Genomic DNA, 19,138 nt, shown 5'->3' on the forward strand with positions numbered 1-19,138 from the left:
TAGTTATATTGTTTGTTAACCTTCATTGCTTCTCTCTTATATACCTGTACTGTCTAGGAACATTGTATACCTGTACTGTCTAGGAACATTGTATATCTGTACTGTCTAGGAACATTGTATACCTGTACTGTCTAGGAACATTGTATACCTGTACTGTCTATGTACATTGTTTGTGTACCTGCACCGTTACACTGTTAACCTATACTGTCTACACTGAAAATGTTTATTATTCCTCATCATCGGTTATGAGGACAAAATTATAATCTGCAGAGTGCAATTAAGGCTCTTGACACTAGCACCCTTCACCCCTTTACCTACTGCTCACGTGGCACTATTATCAGGGGTATATTCCCGCCTTGGTAACTCTGCCTGTTAACTTATGATTAACCTTATCACTGATAGCCTGTACAGCCGATTGCTTGTTATACTTTGTTTTATTTTCTTTACTTTTTTTGTTTTTGTAAATTTTAAAAAGTGTAGAAACTCTGACAAATATATTTCATGGGCTTTGAAATATTCTGTAGTCTCGGTAGCTACAGTAGTTTATCAAATATTTATCTTTCGTGTTTTAGCACGGTGTATAGATAGCCTTTTGTTAGTGTTAAGATAAATCACAGTGCGACCTCTTAAACAATGATTGTGGATGGTGTAACAGTGACTGGTTAACGGTGACATGGGCCAAGTTAACAGTGACCTGGACCAAGTTAACAAGTGACCTGGACCAAGTTAACAGTGACCTGGACCAAGTTAAAAGTGACCTGGGCCAAGTTAAAAGTGACCTGGACCAAGTTAACAGTGACCTGGACCAAGTTAACAGTGACCTGGACCAAGTTAACAGTGACCTGGACCAAGTTAACAAGTGACCTGGACCAAGTTAACAAGTGACCTGGACCAAGTTAACAGTGACCTGGGCCAAGTTAACAGTGAGGGACGCGACAATGTGCCACTTGGGTGTGAGTTGTTTACTAGAGCGAGTCCATAATGTTCTACTCGACCTCACCATCCGTCAGAGAAAATGGGCGGCGGGGATTGATTCATGACTTAGCCCAGGACTATGATGGGCGGGCGTCTCCAGTATGGGGGAGGTGGGAGGTGTGATGGAGGAAGGTGGGGTGGGGAAGAATGGAGTGGGGTGGGAAGAGGAGGTGTGATGTGGAGGGGGCTGTGTTGGTGGGGGAAGGGTGAGGTGTGGTAGGGGAAGATAGTGGTGATGTGATAATTACGAACTCTTCGATAATTTCTTTTTCTATCTCGAAAATTCAAGTTAATCTGTATACAACGACGATTAGTTGTTAAAAAATAAAGTGACTTCTTCCTATTTCACCAAAAAAAAGTTAATTGTTACTAGGTTTGATTACACGAATTTTTCCTAGAGAGAGAGAGAGAGAGAGAGAGAGAGAGAGAGAGAGAGAGGCTGGCTATATAGATACGATATAGTAAATAAACAAACTTTTTTTCAAAATATAACTTAAAAAAATTACCCAAAGAATTAAATAATTTATTGCATCGACTTGAGAAGATTAAGTAAAGAAAGAAAAAAGACTTAAGCTATGGTTGATGGGCGGGAGATGGTATCGGGCACGCCACTATCAACATCTACATTCACTGGTCAGGAAAACAGTTAACAAGCCGTTTCTTTCATGGGCGTCGGGAGTCTGCAGAGTGTCGTGGCCCCGCTACACACACACACCCGCTTGTCGGGAGTCTGGCTAAAGTGTTAACCCGAGGCTCTTGCTTGAAACTATCCCCCCTGTTTTATGTCTCTGTAGCTTACCTCCCAACACTTTGTTTACACTCTAACACCGCCTTCGTACCACCTGCTCAATATTCACGTACCGACGAGTTTACTTTTCTCAACTAATCTCAAATAACGCGAATATATATTGTCTTCATAATAATCCTTACTAACATTGTCTTTTAATATTATATATATGATTTAGTTTAGTTAATTTTTTTATTGGTTATTGAGTTGATTTGAAGTTAAAGTCCGGGTCAGGTGCAGGGTTACAGACACGGGGTTATAGGGCCCGGAGCGGCGATGGTGAAGGCTGATTTAAACCATTGGTCAAAGACTTCAGTGTTATGTGTTTCTGCTTATATCATGCTGTCCAGTCGTGTCTCCTTCACAACAATTTACTACATGTTACTTCCTTGAGATTGATTTTTTTTTAATGCTCGTGTCATATATCAAGGAGAATTTATATAGCTCGTGTTAATGGTTGATTGACGTGAACGAAATTTAAGTTACACACACACACACTTACTCTGTATGTTACTTCACCTTTCTCTGATGAAGGCTTTTGTTAAACCACCAATGTATGTAATAAGTCATTTATGTCCAATGTATATTTTCAGCCTTCGGGCTGCAAACTTTTTCAATAAACCGTTTATTTTTATTATTATTATTATTATTATTATTATTATTATTATTACATACATACATACATACATACATACATACATACATACATACATACATACATACATACATACATACACCTACGAGATTCGAACCCCCACAACTCAGATGGCAAGCGAGGGACCTACCTACCTGTACTGTCCCACGAATAACAAACAGTTAATTGCACCTGGCGTACCTGTCACTACTGACCCACCACACACTGTTGGCCCACCACACACTGTTGGCCCACCACACACTGCTAACCCACCACACACTGCTGGCCCACCTCACACTGCTGGCCCACCTCTCACTGCTGGGCCACCTCTCACTGCTGGCCCACCTCTCACTGCTGACCCACCTCACACTGCTGACCCACCTCACACTGCTGACCCACCTCTCACTGCTGACCCACCTCACACTGCTCGCCCACCTCTCACTGCTGACCCACCTCTCACTGCTGGCCCACCTCACACTGCTGGCCCACCTCTCACTGCTGGCCCACCCACCCACCTCTCACTGCTGACCCACCTCTCACTGCTGACCCACCTCACTGCTGACCCACCTCTCACTGCTGACCCACCTCTGACCCACCTCTCACTGCTGACCCACCTCTGCTGACCCACCTCTCCTGCTGACCCACCTCTCACTGCTGACCCACCTCTCACTGCTGACCCACCTCACTGCTGACCCACCTCTCACTGCTGACCCGCCTCTCACTGCTGACCCACCTCTCACTGCTGGCCCACCTCACACTGCTGGCCCACCTCTCACTGCTGGCCCACCTCTCACTGCTGGACCCCAAAAACGTTAAGTCCATCTCAGAGGACAACAATTACTCGTCAATTTTTATCTTATCATTCCTTCAGTGTATATACATCTTTACCTGACTTATTCATTAACTGACATGACTGATAATGAAGTTCCCAGTGTTGTATTTGAGGGGGAGAGAGTTACGTGCCGTCGGGTGCCTTATGTTTCCGTATGACTGTAATGAATCTTCAGGTAACTCGACTAGATTATTGCATTTTTGACGGACAGACAGACAGACGGACGGACGGAGAAGCCGTAAAAGTAATATGAAAGTTAGTACAAAAATCAATGTATTGAAAACCCACTAAAAGAAGATTGGAATTACCGTATGATATATAGGTTTAAATTGATATATAAAATCCATGTATAAATTGACTGCTTGAGGCCTGTCATTATAACTATCATCATGACCATCAATCATTGTTATTATCATTATCTTCACTATCATTTTCAATTATTGTTATTATATATGAACATGTTAGAATAGTTGGTTTTAGCAGACAATAACACACACACACACACACACACACACACACACACACGCGCGCGCGCGCGCTATAACTACCTTACTAAAGTAATGACACAGTTATATTCTCAAAGCTTATAATTAACCTCTTAACTGTATTCATTAGAGTGAGGGTAATTAACTGACCCCAACTACTGTACATCGTAAGGAATGACCAACCAAAATAGCGTAGTTGCTAGTAATTACACCCGAGACTAGTTAATTAATACCTTTCCTCATTATATAGTAATTAGGGTGAAAAATAGACCCTATTAACCTTTACTATTGAAACTTATACTGCTATTGAACTATTACTATTAAAACTTTTACTGTTATTAAACTATCACTCTTTAAACTTTCACTTCTATTAAACCAATCCTATTAAAACTTTCACTGCTATTAAACTATTACTATTTAAAACTTTGATAATATGATTTACACCTTAATACAGTGCTAGTTAAAGTGCTATTATATAAGATACCAATTGATGTCTTATGATATACGATACACAACTATTATACGTTGATGATATAAGATATTATTTCGTTAACTTCTGGTGTGTATATATCCGTTAGTCTTCTGTTCGTCATTAATATCAGTAGCGAGGATTGGCTATAATTCTCCTGGTGTTATAAATTATAAGATAATATTATCCTATGCTAATGTTATTATGGTTAGTATATTATCACTGTGTTGCTGTCTTGTTACGGTCTGTCGTGTGTGTGTTGTGGTCCTTGTGTATAGTGTAGCGTCGTATAGTGTAGCGTCGTATAGTGTAGCGTTGTATAGTGTAGCGTTGTATAGTGTAGCGTCGTATAGTGTAGCGTCGTGTAGTGTAGCGTCGTGTAGTGTAGCGTCGTATAGTGTAGGGTCGTGTAGTGTAGCGTCGTGTAGTGTAGCGTCGTATAGTGTAGCGTCGTATAGTGTAGCGTTGTATAGTGTAGCGTTGTATAGTGTAGCGTTGTATAGTGTAGCGTTGTATAGTGTAGGGTCGTGTAGTGTAGCGTTGTATAGTGTAGCGTTGTATAGTGTAGCGTTGTATAGTGTAGCGTCGTATAGTGTAGCGTTGTATAGTAGCGTGTGTAGCGTTGTATAGTGTAGCGTCGTAGCGTCGTATAGTGTAGCGTTGTATAGTGTAGCGTTGTGTAGTGTAGCGTTGTATAGTGTAGCGTCGTATAGTGTAGTATGTACCGTGCTCGTCGTATCTCTACATCGGCGGGCTGTCCATGGTATTGAAATGTTGTTATTGTTGTATTAGTGAGTGTCATCGTGTGTTAGCTTTTGCGGGCCTTATCTTCACTCCGTGTCCCTATATATTTCTCTCTCTCTCTCTCTCTCTCTCTCTCTCTCTCTCTCTCTCTCTCTCGTCTGTGTGTATCCTTGTGTATATATAATCAACCATGAACAGGTCCGTCAACCTTGAGTAATACATTCATTCACAGGGTATGTACGTGTGTGTGTGTGTGTGTGTGTGTGTGTGTGTGTGTAGAAAAAAAATAGTCGTGTCTAATACAGTCGGTGATTAAGAGACAATAAATATGGCGTTAATTGCAACATACATTATATATATTTTTTTTTTCTTCATCATAATAACTAACATTAGCTGAATCTGGTGGTATGTTGCCAAGATGGATTTATGCCTCACCTAACTCCTATCTCATTACATTGATCATATATTGTGGAGGAAGACAAGGTGTGTCCTTCAGTGGCTTGTGTGAAGTGGTACCAACACATCTTAAACCTTTACCTTTAATTAGTACTACATGTGTGTTATGGTGTTTTGTTTACCTTGTTACTACCTGTGTGTTACGGTGTTTTGTTTACCTTGTTACTATCTGTGTGTTACGGTGTTTGTTTACCTTGTTACTACCTGTGTGTTACGGTGTTTGTTTACCTTGTTACTACCTGTGTGTTACGGTGTTTGTTTACCTTGTTACTACCTGTGTGTTACGGTGTTTTGTTTACCTTGTTCCGACCTGTGTGTTACGGTGTTTATACCTTGTTACTATCTGTGTGTTACGGTGTTTGTTTACCTTGTTCCGACCTGTGTGTTACGGTGTTTTTACCTTGTTACTACCTGTGTGTTTAATGATTTGTTTACTTTGTTACTGCCTGTGTGCTACGATATTTTGTTTACTCTAACTACTTGGATTATCATGAAAGTTATTTGAACAACTTCTTCCGATACCATAGTGAAGATCTCGAATGGAATGATGTTACCTTGGATGCGATGTCACCTTGGGGTACACCTGTATGTGATGTCACCCTCGAGTACACCTGTATGTGATGTCACCATGGGTACACCTGTATGTGATGTATAAATATTACTCTCTCTGTACTTCCTTGGTTCATTAAAACATTCATAACAGATAAAGTATAAACTTAACGCCTCAGTCATGTTTTGTTTTATAAGCGACGAACCTGAAACAAAGGGATAGGGTAATTTATATTCATAGTATCCTTCCAACACTTCCTGGACGCCTGCAAGTACACCTACAATATAGAAACCTCCATTTAACGGGCATCAATCTAACAGGTATAGTCCGTTATTTGGAGGTTTGGTATCTAGCGGACTTCTCAATGTAATGGATTGTAATCTCCCAAATTCTGTTACATGGAGGGTTTCTGATCTAATAAATCTCTATAACGGACTATACTCTCTCTCATATAGTCCGCTAAATAGAAGTCTCGTTGCCACACACACACGTAACGATAATCTTTCACTCAGCATTTTCTTTAATATATAACAAACTTTCGGGGAAAAAAATCAGTCCTTTACAAACTCCGTGGTAGCCTTTGGCGGAACACTGCCGCACAGCCAGGGACACACCAACACACCTCGGTGGCCGTACTCAGCCTAGTCTCTCTTGATATGTAAATGTTGGCTTTAATAAAACACTAAAAATATCCTCTCATGAATATATTTCATTTATCGTTGTTTTATCAGGTAAAGATGTCTGCCGGTCACCCACTTATCGTCCCCATCTGTAGTTTAACCGCTGTAAAGTCTCCCAGTCAGAATATTGACAAAGTCTCCAGTGTACAATAAATCTTAATATGTTAACCCCGGGCTAAGGTTACCTGTTTGCGCAAAAGAGGAGGAGGAGGTTGGGTCGAAAATGCTCATGAAAACGGCGCCGTCATGGGCATTATGTACTGTACTGGGGTGCGGTGGCGGTTACCTATTACCAATTATTCACACTAAATTATCGTCCCTGCAGACTATCTCTAAGATCCCTTTTATATTTTCGTAAGAATTCTTGAAATACTGTTGATTTATTTTAAGAGTTGGACTATGTCGTTGTTTATCCGGCGAATAAATTATTGAGTCAAATTAACATCAAATTACTAAGAATTATTTTGAAGTGCGGAAAATCGGGGCGGTCATGGACAGTTGATGATTTCGCGCCAACAGTGAGGAGAGGAGGGAGGCGCGGCCCAGCCCAGCCCAGCCACCACCGACACACTCCAGGTATAAGACTGCCCACATCTTGCTTATATCTTAAAAAAAAAAAAAAAAACCTACATTCTTTGATGGCGCTTGACGAGTACTTCTCCTTACGTGTACTTTATGAGTTATCCAAGTTGTTATTGCTGTACTTTGCTCGATTATATAATATCGATTGTATTCCTTTTTACCCTTGTCTTTAATGTTTATCGTATATACATAATGTAATGTTTTGTATATAATGTTATTTAGTTGAATATGAAGATAAAAAACAGTAAATTAATTAAATAACACGACTTTTCAGAGGCGAATAGTGAGTGAGGTATTGTCCACGTAACAAATACAGCTAACAGGAAAATCACAACATAAAAAAATGCATCCTCACAACTTAACACACACGCGCACACACACACACACAGTCATCTGAAAAGTCAACTGAGGAGGAAATCAAATTACCTGTCTAACATCTATCCATCTTGTTCTACTTATTATAACGTGTAATTTGTGTAGTGTGGCAGTATTGCGAGGAGGAGGGAGGAGGGGCAAGAGGAGGAGGCGGAGGGGGCAGACAGACGCTCACCCCTGACATTTCCCCCCCCCCCTCTCTCCCCTCCTCTTGATGTTCCTGATATTTACTTATGAACAACCCCCTCCCCTTCCTCTCCCTTCCCCCCTCCTTGGCCAAACTCATATAGCGTCGCTTTGTTTTTGTTTCTTGTGTATACCGAGTCTTTGACCTGACTGGATTAACACGGAGGAGATGGGTGTTGCGGGGTCTCTCTCTCTCTCTCTCTCTCTCTGATTCTATTGTTATTCCTTGTTTTCCTTCTTTATCATTTGGTTCCTCTCCCCCTTTCCTTCCCTCCACCCATGCCCCCTCCCCCTACCCCCCCTAATTCATCACCTTTCTTTGCGTTCCATTGTAGTGCGACTATGAGCTTTTGTTTGGCATTGTTGGATCTTCTCACCCTACACCTAACCTACACCCCCGCCTCATCCTATCCTACACATCCTACACCTACACCCCGGCCTCATCCTACACCTAACCTACACCCTTACACCCTAACCCTACACTCATCCTACACCCTAACCTACACCCCGCCTCATCCCACACCCTAACCTACACCCCTGCCTCATCCTACACACCTACACAACCTATACCCCCCATCCTACACCTGCCTCATCCCACCCACACCCCGCCTCATCACCCCCACCCCCACCTGCCGCCTCATCCCACCCACCACACACGCCTCATCCTGCCTCATCCTACACCCTACACCCCAATCCTACACCTAACCTACACCCCCTGCCTCATCCCCACACCCAACCACCCCCGCCTCATCCTACACCCTAACCTACACCCCCGCCTCATCCTGCCTCATCCTACACCCTAACCTACACCCCCGCCTCATCCACACCCTAACCTACACCCCCGCCTCATCCTACACCCTAACCACACCCACGCCTCATCCTACACCCCAACCTACACCCGCCTCATCCTACACCCTAACCTACACCCCGCCTCATCCTACACCCTAACCTACACCCCTGCCTCATCCTACACCCTAACCCACACCCACGCCTCATCCTACACCCTAACCTACACCCCTGCCTCATCCTACACCCTAACCCACACCCCCGCCTCATCCTACACCCTAACCTACACCCCGCCTCATCCTCACCCCAACCTACACCCCGCCTCATCCTACACCCCTAACCCACCCACCTGCCTCATCCTACACCCAAACCTACACCCCCGCCTCATCCTACACCCCAACCCCACCCACCCCCCTCATCCCACACCTAACCTACACCCCCGCTCATCCCACACCCTAACCTACACCCACGCCTCATCCTCACACCCTAACCTACACCCCCCCACATCCTACACCCAACCTACACCCCCCGCCTCATCACACTAACCTACACCCCCCGCCTCATCCTACCTAACCCACACCCCTGCCTCATCCTACACCCTAACCTACACCCCCGCCTCATCCTGCACCCTAACCTACACCCCGCCTCATCCTACACCTAACCTACACCCCCCTCATCCTCACCCCTCACACCTTCTCATCCTACATCCTCCCAACCATTCACCTCACACTTATAATCTCGGAGCCAAATGATGTGTGTGTGTGTGTGTGTGTGTGTGTGTGTGTGTGTGTGTGTGTGTGTGTGTGTGTGTGTGTGTGTGTAGTCATTCTTTTTGAGTGAGAATATTTCCCATTGACTGTTGGAGGGCCAATGTTATCCCTCCCCTCCTCTCCCTCCTCCCCCTACTTTGTTTTCCCAGCACTAATTGTTCTGGAATTACGGTGGACAATAATCATCGCCCCTCCCACGTTTATCTCTCTCTCTCTCTCTCTCTCTCTCTCTCTCTTGCTCGCTCGCTCGCTGATTCTCTTATGTCTCTCCTTTTCTCTTTCATCCTCTCTCCGTTACTTCCTTCACTTCATATATCACCATTTATCCATTTACTCATTATACTTTCATTAGTTATCACACCATTATACTCCTACACCTCATTATTCACCTCTTTATACCTTAATATGTATTCATTATTGTATACCAAATTGTGTACACTATGCTGATGTTATACCCCCGTCATATCTTCATTATATTCTTTCGCACTTCATTATATTATACCCCGTTATATCTATTATACCAGGGGAATCTTTCATAATGCTCTTATCATACCCGTATTATACCGGTATATTAATAACCTTTCATCATACGGATCTGTGCAGCATCTCCGAACCGGGAGGTAGAAACTTGGTTAAATTCAGCTATAATAAAACTCAGTATTTATCAATTACACTTTCCAAATTAGATGATCTCCCACCAATCACATTTCAGGACGCTTTCATTCCGCTAAATTCTTAAATAGATATGCTAGGCCTCGCCATTTCCTCTAATATATCATGGAAGCCACACATCCTTAATATTGCTAAAGCTGCCTCCCGAAAGTTGGGAATGCTGTACAGATGCCGTAACTACTTCACTCCTGAGCAGTTGCTTCAAGTATATGAGGGATTCATTAGTCCTAACTTGGAGGACTGCTCTCATATCTGGGGTGGCTCTTCTTCTGTCCAACTGTTAGATAGGGTGGAATCAAAGGCATTTCGTCTTATTAACTCTTCTCCTTTAGTTGATAATAATCTTTCTTCTTTCTCTTCGCCGCAATGTTGCTTCACACTCTCTCTTTTACAGGTACTTTAACGGGCAATGTTTGATGGATTTGGCATCCTGTGTACCGCCGGCAAGGCCGTGGGCTCGTAACACACGTCTTGCCCACGGTGCCCACCGTTTCTCTGTGGATGTCGGTCACACTAGAATAACCCGTTATAGTACATCCTTCTTTCCTCACACAGCCAAACTGTGTACTGCTCTGCCTTCTTTTGTTTCTACACTCTTACAATGTCTCACTTTAAAAAGCTGGTGTACCGGCATCATCGAGGTGTAGATTAATATAACCTTTTCCCTTTTAGTTTTTATTTTCTCTATTCTCCCCCAGGCCCCGATGTGGGTCGTTGATCTGTGCTCGGGTGGGCCAATCCCCGTAAAAAAAGAAGCATTATACCCCAATTATACTCCATTATGCTCTTTAGTAATTGATATCGTAATGTAGTATGCTCACCTGTCATTAATTAACATACCCTGATTATACTCCTAAGTGTTGCTCATAACCCTCACGTCCACCTGTCATATCCAACTCTCGTTATACTACGTTATATTCCCAAACAGGAGGACTCAGGTATGCTCTTGGTGTACCAGTAATTAATATGGCAATACCAGAGTTACCAGTTCAGGAGTTTTGTATGTAAATTACTAGTGACAGGAGGTGTGGGGGGTGGTGGTGAGAAGGAAGGGTTGACAGTAAGGAGAGGAGGATGGTGGGAGGTGGTTGGGTTCTGTACTGACCACTTGACATGTCAGTAACTGTTATGCACATCCCCCCTCTCTCTCTCGTAAAAAAAATAATAAACATTAATATTCCCCCATTGACTCTCGTAATGTTTAAATGAAATTACATGAAGTCTATTTCAACATTTAATCAGAACGGAACATAATCAACATTGCAATACATGTATAAAGGTTTAAGGATATACAATAATATTAACGTCATTTGGTTTTAAAGACACCTGAAACACCTTGTATATATCCCAAGAGATATAACACAAGTATAACAGGTATCATATCCAACTAATTATACCCCACGCTGGTTTAAATCTACTACCAACTATACCAGATTATATAAGGGGGTGGGGGTGGTATGAGAACGTTGCTACTATATTATATAATTATTACGGCTGTCAGTATATCACATTGGTATATCTGAAACGATTATACCACCTGCTGAGTATACTGGAGGTGGTGATGACGGTGGTTGAGAAGTCGCCTGGCTGGGTATATTAAGGAATTGCTAAGGGGGGGTGGGTAGGGTAGGTGAGGGGGGGGGGGAAGTAGTCGTAGGCTGCGTTAATGAGGAATGCTTGGTAGTGACATGCCCGGGTATGAGGTAGGTACGTAGTCAGTCAGTCAGCTAGTTAATCAGTCAGTCAGTCAATTAGTGAGTTAGTCAGTCAGGAAAAGACTTCACGGAGCTGACAGACGCAACTATACAAGAACATTGGCGATGGTCACTCACTGTAGACAAGAAACTCGGTCACTCACCAAACCAAACCAAACCTACTGACTTCCAACCACCATAACCTAACCAGGCCTAATTAGTCTTGCTCCAAATAGGACCAAATCATAATGGTCTGGTCTGGTTTTGTGGGAGGGAGGGGGGGGGGCGGTGGACCACTGACCATGGACCATAAAAAGGACTTAAGTGGTCCTTAACACCTCGCCTCTGTTTGTCTTTTCACTGTGGTTGAATTTTAGGTAATTTTTTAGGGGTTTTTTAGGGAAAGTTTTAGGGATTTTTTTTAGGGATTTTTCTAGGGATTTTTGTAGGGAAAGTTTTAGGGAATGTTTGACGTCATATTGATCGTCATTTTTGTTTCCTTAATAAAATGGTCATCATGTTTACTCTGACGTCATCTTAAGGGTGAAGGGGAGGGGGGATGTGTTGTGGTGTGTTAGGTGATGTGTGTCAGGTGTTGTGATGTGTTGTGGTGTGTTAGGTGATGTGTGTCAGGTGTTGTGATGTGTTGTGGTGTGTTAGGTGATGTGTGTCAGGTGTTGTGATGTGTGTTATGTATTATCGTGTATATGAGGAAGATTAAAATATGCAAAAAATAAATAAATGAGAAAATCTTATTGAGAATTTCCTAATAATAAAATAAAAAAGTCAATATATATTTTTTTCACACTATATTTTTTCCCATAACCTCACCACCCTCACCCCCTCCAACCCCTTGTACCAACCTTGACCCCCCTCCAACCCCTTCTACCAACCTTGACCCCTCCCCAACCCTGTACCAACCTTGACCCCCCAACCCCTGTACCAACCTTACGACCCCCCCAACCCCTGCCAACCTTGACCCCCAACCCCTGTACCAACCTTACGACCCCCCAACCCCCTGTACCAACCTTACGACCCCCAACCCCCTGTCAACCAACCTTACCAACCTTGACCCCCTCCAACCCCTGTACCAACCTTACGACCCCTGCCAACCTACCCCTGACCAACCTCCCCTCCAACCCCTGTACCAACCTTACGACCCTCCAACCCCTGTACCCAACCCCTTGTACCAACCTTACGACCCCTCCAACCCCTGTACCAACCTTACGACCCCCAACCACCAACCACCCCCAACCCCTGTACCAACCTTACGACCCCAACCCCTGTACCAACCCCAACCTCCAACCAACCTTACGACCCTCCCCAACCAACCTTACGACCCCTCCAACCCCTGTGTCCCCAACCCCTGTACCAACCTTACGACCCCCCCAACCCCTGTACCAACCTTACGCCCTGCCCCTCTGTACCAACCTTACAACCCCTGTACCAACCTTGACCCCCCCCAACCCCTGTACCAACCTTGACCCTCCCCAACCCTGTGCCACCAACCTTACCAACCTTGACCCTCCCCAGCCCCTGTACCAACCTTACGACCCGTACCAATTACGACCCCTCCAACCTTGGATAACCTTGACCCCCTCCAACCCCTGTACCAACCTCCTCCAACCCCCAGACCCCGTACACCAGACGTTATAGTGGGGAATACTGTGGTGCTCTTGTCTATTACTTGTATAGGAGACGTGATAGGAGGCGTGATGTGTGTTCCTGCCTGATAAATAGTTCCTGTTGTTTTGGTTCCGTGTTATTTGTGGTTAAGAAACTGTCTATCATCTTACAGTGTTCATTGTTATTGTTTTGCTTTTATCTATAATATTTTTTTATTAGTTTCTTTGTGCTTTTCATTATGTCTTTGTTGTTATATATATTTGTATTAGAAAGAAAAGCCATTTATATAAGGGAAGTGATGAAGGTATGTTAAGAAAAACTACTTGTAATTTTATGTTAAATCATTTTCCTTTTTGCCATGGAGGAAACACCTGTGTGTGTGTGTGTGTGTGTGTGTGTGTGTGTGTGTGTGTGTGTGTGCCCTAGGAAAAAAGAACTTGTGTTTTGATTATGTAAGACTAAGGCGCTGATCTTCATTTTTTTTTTTTTGCTTTTTCCCTTAATGGCCGCGAAATTTTTGAGAGCTTTTAGGTATAGTTTTCCTGATACTTGACTAGAATTTTTTTAGTGGAAGAGAATAACAACCCAAACCCAACCTAACCTAACCCAACCCAACCTAACCTAACCCAACCTAACCCAACCCAGCCTAACCTAACCCAACAAAGGTATGTATTCCAGTGGTGGTGGAGAGCCAACACATTCACACGTTAACCTCTCCCGTAATTGGAGACGTGACGGTAATTTTAACGTAACACAAATCTCTGAGAGTCCCGTAATTGTGCCCAAGTTAAAACGAGCCAATTATATGAGTTCTTAAACCCCTAATTACGGGAGAGCAAATTAACCTTTTGAGTGTTTGAGAATACGAATCTTCTGTACGATAGTTATTTTGTGGGGGATAATTTTACCTAAGACCTATTGTGTGAATCGAGTTATTTACATCCTTAGTTAGCTTGAGAATTTTTAACTCAACATTATTGGTTAGGTTAAGTTAGATTAGATTAGGTTAGGTTAAGTTGAGAATTTACCTTAGGAATGCTGGCTAGATTAGGTTAAGTTAGATTAGGTTGAAAATTTTACTTACGAATACTGGTTAGGTTAGGTTGATAATTTAGCTTCCAAATCCTTTTAGTTGGGATATCTAGAGACAGGTTAGGTTAGGGAGGCGTTAGGAGACAGTCATCATCCTAAAGCAACAAATCGCCGTAAGTCATCATCGTGGGAGTAATCATCGCCTCTCTCTGATGCTACTCCGCCATAATCACCACACGGCTCCATTAATAACCAATTGGCCACGGTTGATCCTAATAAATAATGTTCATTAGCAAAGTTCCATTGTTATCATCCTCTTGCTACAACAAAATTGGCTTCTATTAAGTTGAGGGTGTGTGTGTGTGTGTGTGTGTGTGTGTGTGTGTGTGGCGAGAAGGTAATGTGTGTGTGGGTAATGGCTTCCTCCTTCTCCATCTCTCTTTCTCCCCTCCTCCTCCCCCCCCTCCCCGGCCTGTCCTTCGCCTTTGTTTATATTTCTCGTTTTCTTTGACGTCTGTTCCAATATTTTATTTGGTTTATTATCGTCCCCAAGAATTTAAGTCTTTTTAATATTCTATCAACTTTTTTTTTTTTGGCTTTTTTTTTAATATACAACTTTTATTTCTTTGTACTGATATATGATATACCTGTTGATATATTTACAGTATATTTATTTAGTATTTGTGTAGGCCATATAATTTTTTTTATTTTTTCCAAATTTGGTGACGTCATATCCTTTTATTATTATCACCGAGGTTTATTTATTTGTTGAAATAGTATTGATGACATTGTGGTTATTTTACCCAGTTTATTTGTGGTAGTTGTGGTGGTGGTGTAATTTTCGAGTAGTGGTTTGGATGATAGTGTTTAGGAATTGTGGTAGTGGTGGTTGTAATAATATGTGGTAGTACTATGGTAAGAAGAATAGTTGTAGTAATAGGAATTGTGGTAGTGTGTAAAAATTGTGGTAGTTGTGGTGAAAAAGAAGTAATTTAGTTTGTGCTTCTCAATGTGTCATAACTTGTTTCACTACACACTGTTACACCGTGGCCATGTATTAGTGATGGCCACAGATCGTACACGGTGGACATGTATCAGTGACGGCCACAGATCGTACACGGTGGCCATGTATCAGTGATGGCCACAGATCGTACACGGTGGCCATGTATCAGTGATGGCCACAGATCGTACACGGTGGCCATGTATCAGTGATGGCCACAGATCGTACACGGTGGCCATGTATCAGTGATGGCCACAGATCGTACACGGTGGTCATGTATCAGTGATGGCCACAGGTCGTACACGGTGGTCATGTATCAGTGATGGCCACAGATCGTACACGATGGCCATGTATCAGTGATGGCCACAGGTCGTACACGGTGGCCATGTATCAGTGATGGCCACAGATCGTACACGGTGGCCATGTAACACCATAATTACCCTCACTCATCAGCGACCCTCATTACCCCTCGTTATTATCAGCTAACATCATCATCACCCTCCCTCTCTCCCTCTCCCCCACCCTCCCTCCCTCTCTCCCTCTCCCCCACCCTCTCTCCTTCTCCCCCACCCTCCTCCTCCCTCCCTCCTCCCTCCCTCCCTCTCCCTCCCCACCTCCTCCCTCCCCTCCTCCCTCTGACCCACCTCCCTCTCCCCTCTTCACCCCTCTGACCCACCTCCCTCCCTCCCCTCTTCACTCCTCTGACCTACCTCCCTTCACCCCCTCATCTCCTCGTTCAGTGATCCACCTCCTCTCTATCACTAACTGCTATCTCTAAATAACCAATAATAAGTCCTTCTCACCTTGTATTTACTGGTTATTGTCCTTATCTTAATTTTCCTTGTAATCGCTTTCTTTACTTCGGTCTTGTTAGGGGGTTCAAATATTTCTTCTTTTTTCTCTAATTCCTTCGTTTATTCTGTATTTTATCTTCCCTTCAATTTTATATCTGTTTTTGTTGCTATTTTTATCACGACGTCGATTCTGCCCGTCCTTGTAATGCTCATAATGACGTACGGTAATTTTTTCTCGACTTTAAAGTGAAGATAGTTAGTTAAACGGTGTGTAACTAACTGCCCGTAACTAGCGACAAAAGTTGGTGGTGGGAAGGATCTTGTCGACTGAAACACATTAAGTCAAGGGAAAGAATTATTGTTGGATCACCTGAAGATTAGACGCTTCAATATATTTCACCAGATAATTAACATTTTTGGTTGTACCTGTCGGGAGGTTAGTTTAGTTTCGACGTAAGAGAACATAGTTGATAATTAAGATATATGTGACTCTTGTGTCTTTACTGTGTAACTTACCTGTATGTAACTTAATTAGTGTCATTTGACCTGTTATGTACCCTAGTAAACCTCCCTTGTACCCTAACTACCCCACTGTACCATAACAACCCCCCCCTCCCCCTCCCCCACCCCCAACTACCCTATACCTTTAATAACACATCTTATTCCTCCTCCTGCAGGTGGGTGATGCTGTGTGTGTCGTGGTTACTAAGGGCGTGGCGCTCCTGGACCCACGATCAGATTCTGAGACACTCTTCGTGGTTCCATGTGGCGGCGTGGGGCGTGCCAGCTGCTCAGGCCATCGTCTGCCTCGTCCTCAGGAAGGTCGACTCTGATGAACTAACTGGTGAGTCAACTGGTGATGTTTATTGTACTGGTGACCTTACGTGTGTGTTTGATTATTCCTCCTCCTCCTCTTCCTCCTCTTATTCTTCCTACTGCTCTTCCTTCTCCCTCTCTTACTCCTCGTTCGCCTCTTATGACTCCTCTTCTTTTCCTCACACAGCCACAAGGACTAGTGTGTGTGTGTGTGTGTGTGTGTGTGTGTGTGTGTGTGTGTGTGTGTGTGTGCGTGCGTGTGTGTGATATTTGACATTTCCTGCTGTGGCGGAGAAGGAAGTGGAAGAGGAGGAGGGGAAGAAGGAAGAGGAAGGGAGGTGTATGGTAGACTAGAGGCCGGTTGGTGTCTATAACAGGGGAGGGGGGAGGGGAGGGGAGGGGAGGGGGACTTGGGTATATTTGTGCTGGAGTGTTTGGTTGGTGAGGGACAACAACCCCCCCCCTCTCTCCATTACCCCTAACTCCCCTTTTCCCTCACTCTATACTTTGTCTCACCCCCCCTCTCCTTCTATTCTCTCTCTTATCTCCCTTCTCCCTCCTCTTCTCTCCCTCACTCACCTTCTCAGTCTTCTTCCCCCTTATTTCTCTGTTATGTTCCTCTTTGTAATTTATTGTTGACTATTAAGTGAACATTCCAGTTATTTTTATGCAAATGAGTTATTGTTGTCCGTCTGTGAGTTACGAGTTGAGTGAGTGAGTTACAACCAACCTCTAACTTATTCTGTAGCAAACAAAACCCTACAAACTAAATTATGTAGGAGTGTTTACGTGTTTACTGAATGCTAATGAAGAGTGGTTTAGTATCTGATGTTAATTCCTTCATTAATGTCGTAAGAAACATTCGATTTATCATAATTCTAATATATTTTATTAGATTGATCAAAGTTTTTACGGCAACAAAGTCAGTGGAAAGTGATTATGAATGTCGACGCTTGTGTACAAACTTTCCCTAGACCAAACTCTGGGTTAGGAATGTAAACACAGGCGTTAGTCACTTGTTTCCCCAACATTCAACTCGATTGGCGGGAAACTCCAGGCGGGCTAAATAATTCACTCTGGTCCGGGGGAATTCTTAATGATTCGTACTTGTTTATTTACCCGCAGTTACTAAGAAGCGTCTAATTGGGCTATTAAATCTAAGGCATAATTAGACAGTTAAAACATCATAACTATTACAGTAAGATCCCCCTGTTATCATTAGCGTTCTGGTAGTCACACTTTTGGAGAGACAATGAACGAACGAATCATTGAGAATCTGAACCTTGTGATGATGATGGCAACTTCACCAGTTCGTAAGACAAACAACGGTAAAACTTGAGCCCTGGGGACCCCAACTCTCAAGATTCTTACGGTAATATCTTCCTAGCAACAGAGATTGTGTGAAAACGTCTTGGTGAGGTAAAAGTCTTCAGTATAATGTCATAAAAGGCCATGTGGGAGACCACCTCTGTGTCGTACAGTGAGAGTTTTAACTTACGAACCTTTGTGAAACGTGTTTATGTCGTAGTTTAAGTGAGCCAGTTAACTATTTTTACTTTGTGTTTATTTTTATCATATTCTATGTTTGAGGAGAGAGCGCTGGTGAGTGGAGGAGGCGGTGGGTGGGAGAGGGAGGGGCATGGTGGTAGAGGGAGGGGGCGGTGGTGGGAGAAGAGAGTGGTAGTGGAGGAGGAGGGCGGTGGGTGGGGGAGAGGAGAAATATTTAAACTTAGGAACCTTTGAGAGAATCATGGCTCAGAGCTTTCCCAGTCCGAGCGAATGTTTAACTTACTAGCAGCAAATATTTACCTTTGGACTAACTACCACACGGGGTATGTCCAGTGGTCTTACCTCCCTCTCTCCTTCACGCCTCCTTCACGCCTCCTCTCCCTCCTTCACGCCACCTCTCCCTCCTTCACTCCCCTCCCTTCCTCATCCCCCTTCGTTTGTTTATCATTCTTTCTCTCCCCCAGACAAGGAGAGGATAAACATGGATAATAATGATGAATATACATGGGACCAGAAGAGGCCTTGGTCGATGAAGCTGTTTATTCTACCCAATTTAGGCTTCGGGGTGACACTGAGTTGAGCTTCACTTGACACACAACCCAGGCTTCATAACACACTCCACCCAGGGGCTTCCATGACACACTCCTTCCCAGGGGCTTCCATAACACACAACCATAGAGGCTT

General features: G+C 43.5%; 1 protein-coding gene across 1 annotated transcript in view; it reads left to right on the top strand.

Annotated features, from left to right (window-relative positions):
* The window catches only part of LOC121868749 (frizzled-4-like), a 72,392-nt gene that overhangs the window by 21,270 nt on the left and 31,984 nt on the right, over positions 1-19,138 (top strand). Inside the window, exon 2 of the mRNA XM_042369626.1 lies at positions 16,807-16,973. Within this exon, the coding sequence (XP_042225560.1) occupies positions 16,807-16,973 (167 nt within the window). The remainder of the gene's footprint in view (positions 1-16,806; positions 16,974-19,138) is intronic.

The sequence above is a fragment of the Homarus americanus genome, unplaced genomic scaffold, assembly GCF_018991925.1.
Source record: "Homarus americanus isolate GMGI-L3 unplaced genomic scaffold, GMGI_Hamer_2.0 scaffold30535, whole genome shotgun sequence".
NCBI classification, from domain to species: Eukaryota; Metazoa; Arthropoda; class Malacostraca; order Decapoda; family Nephropidae; genus Homarus; species Homarus americanus.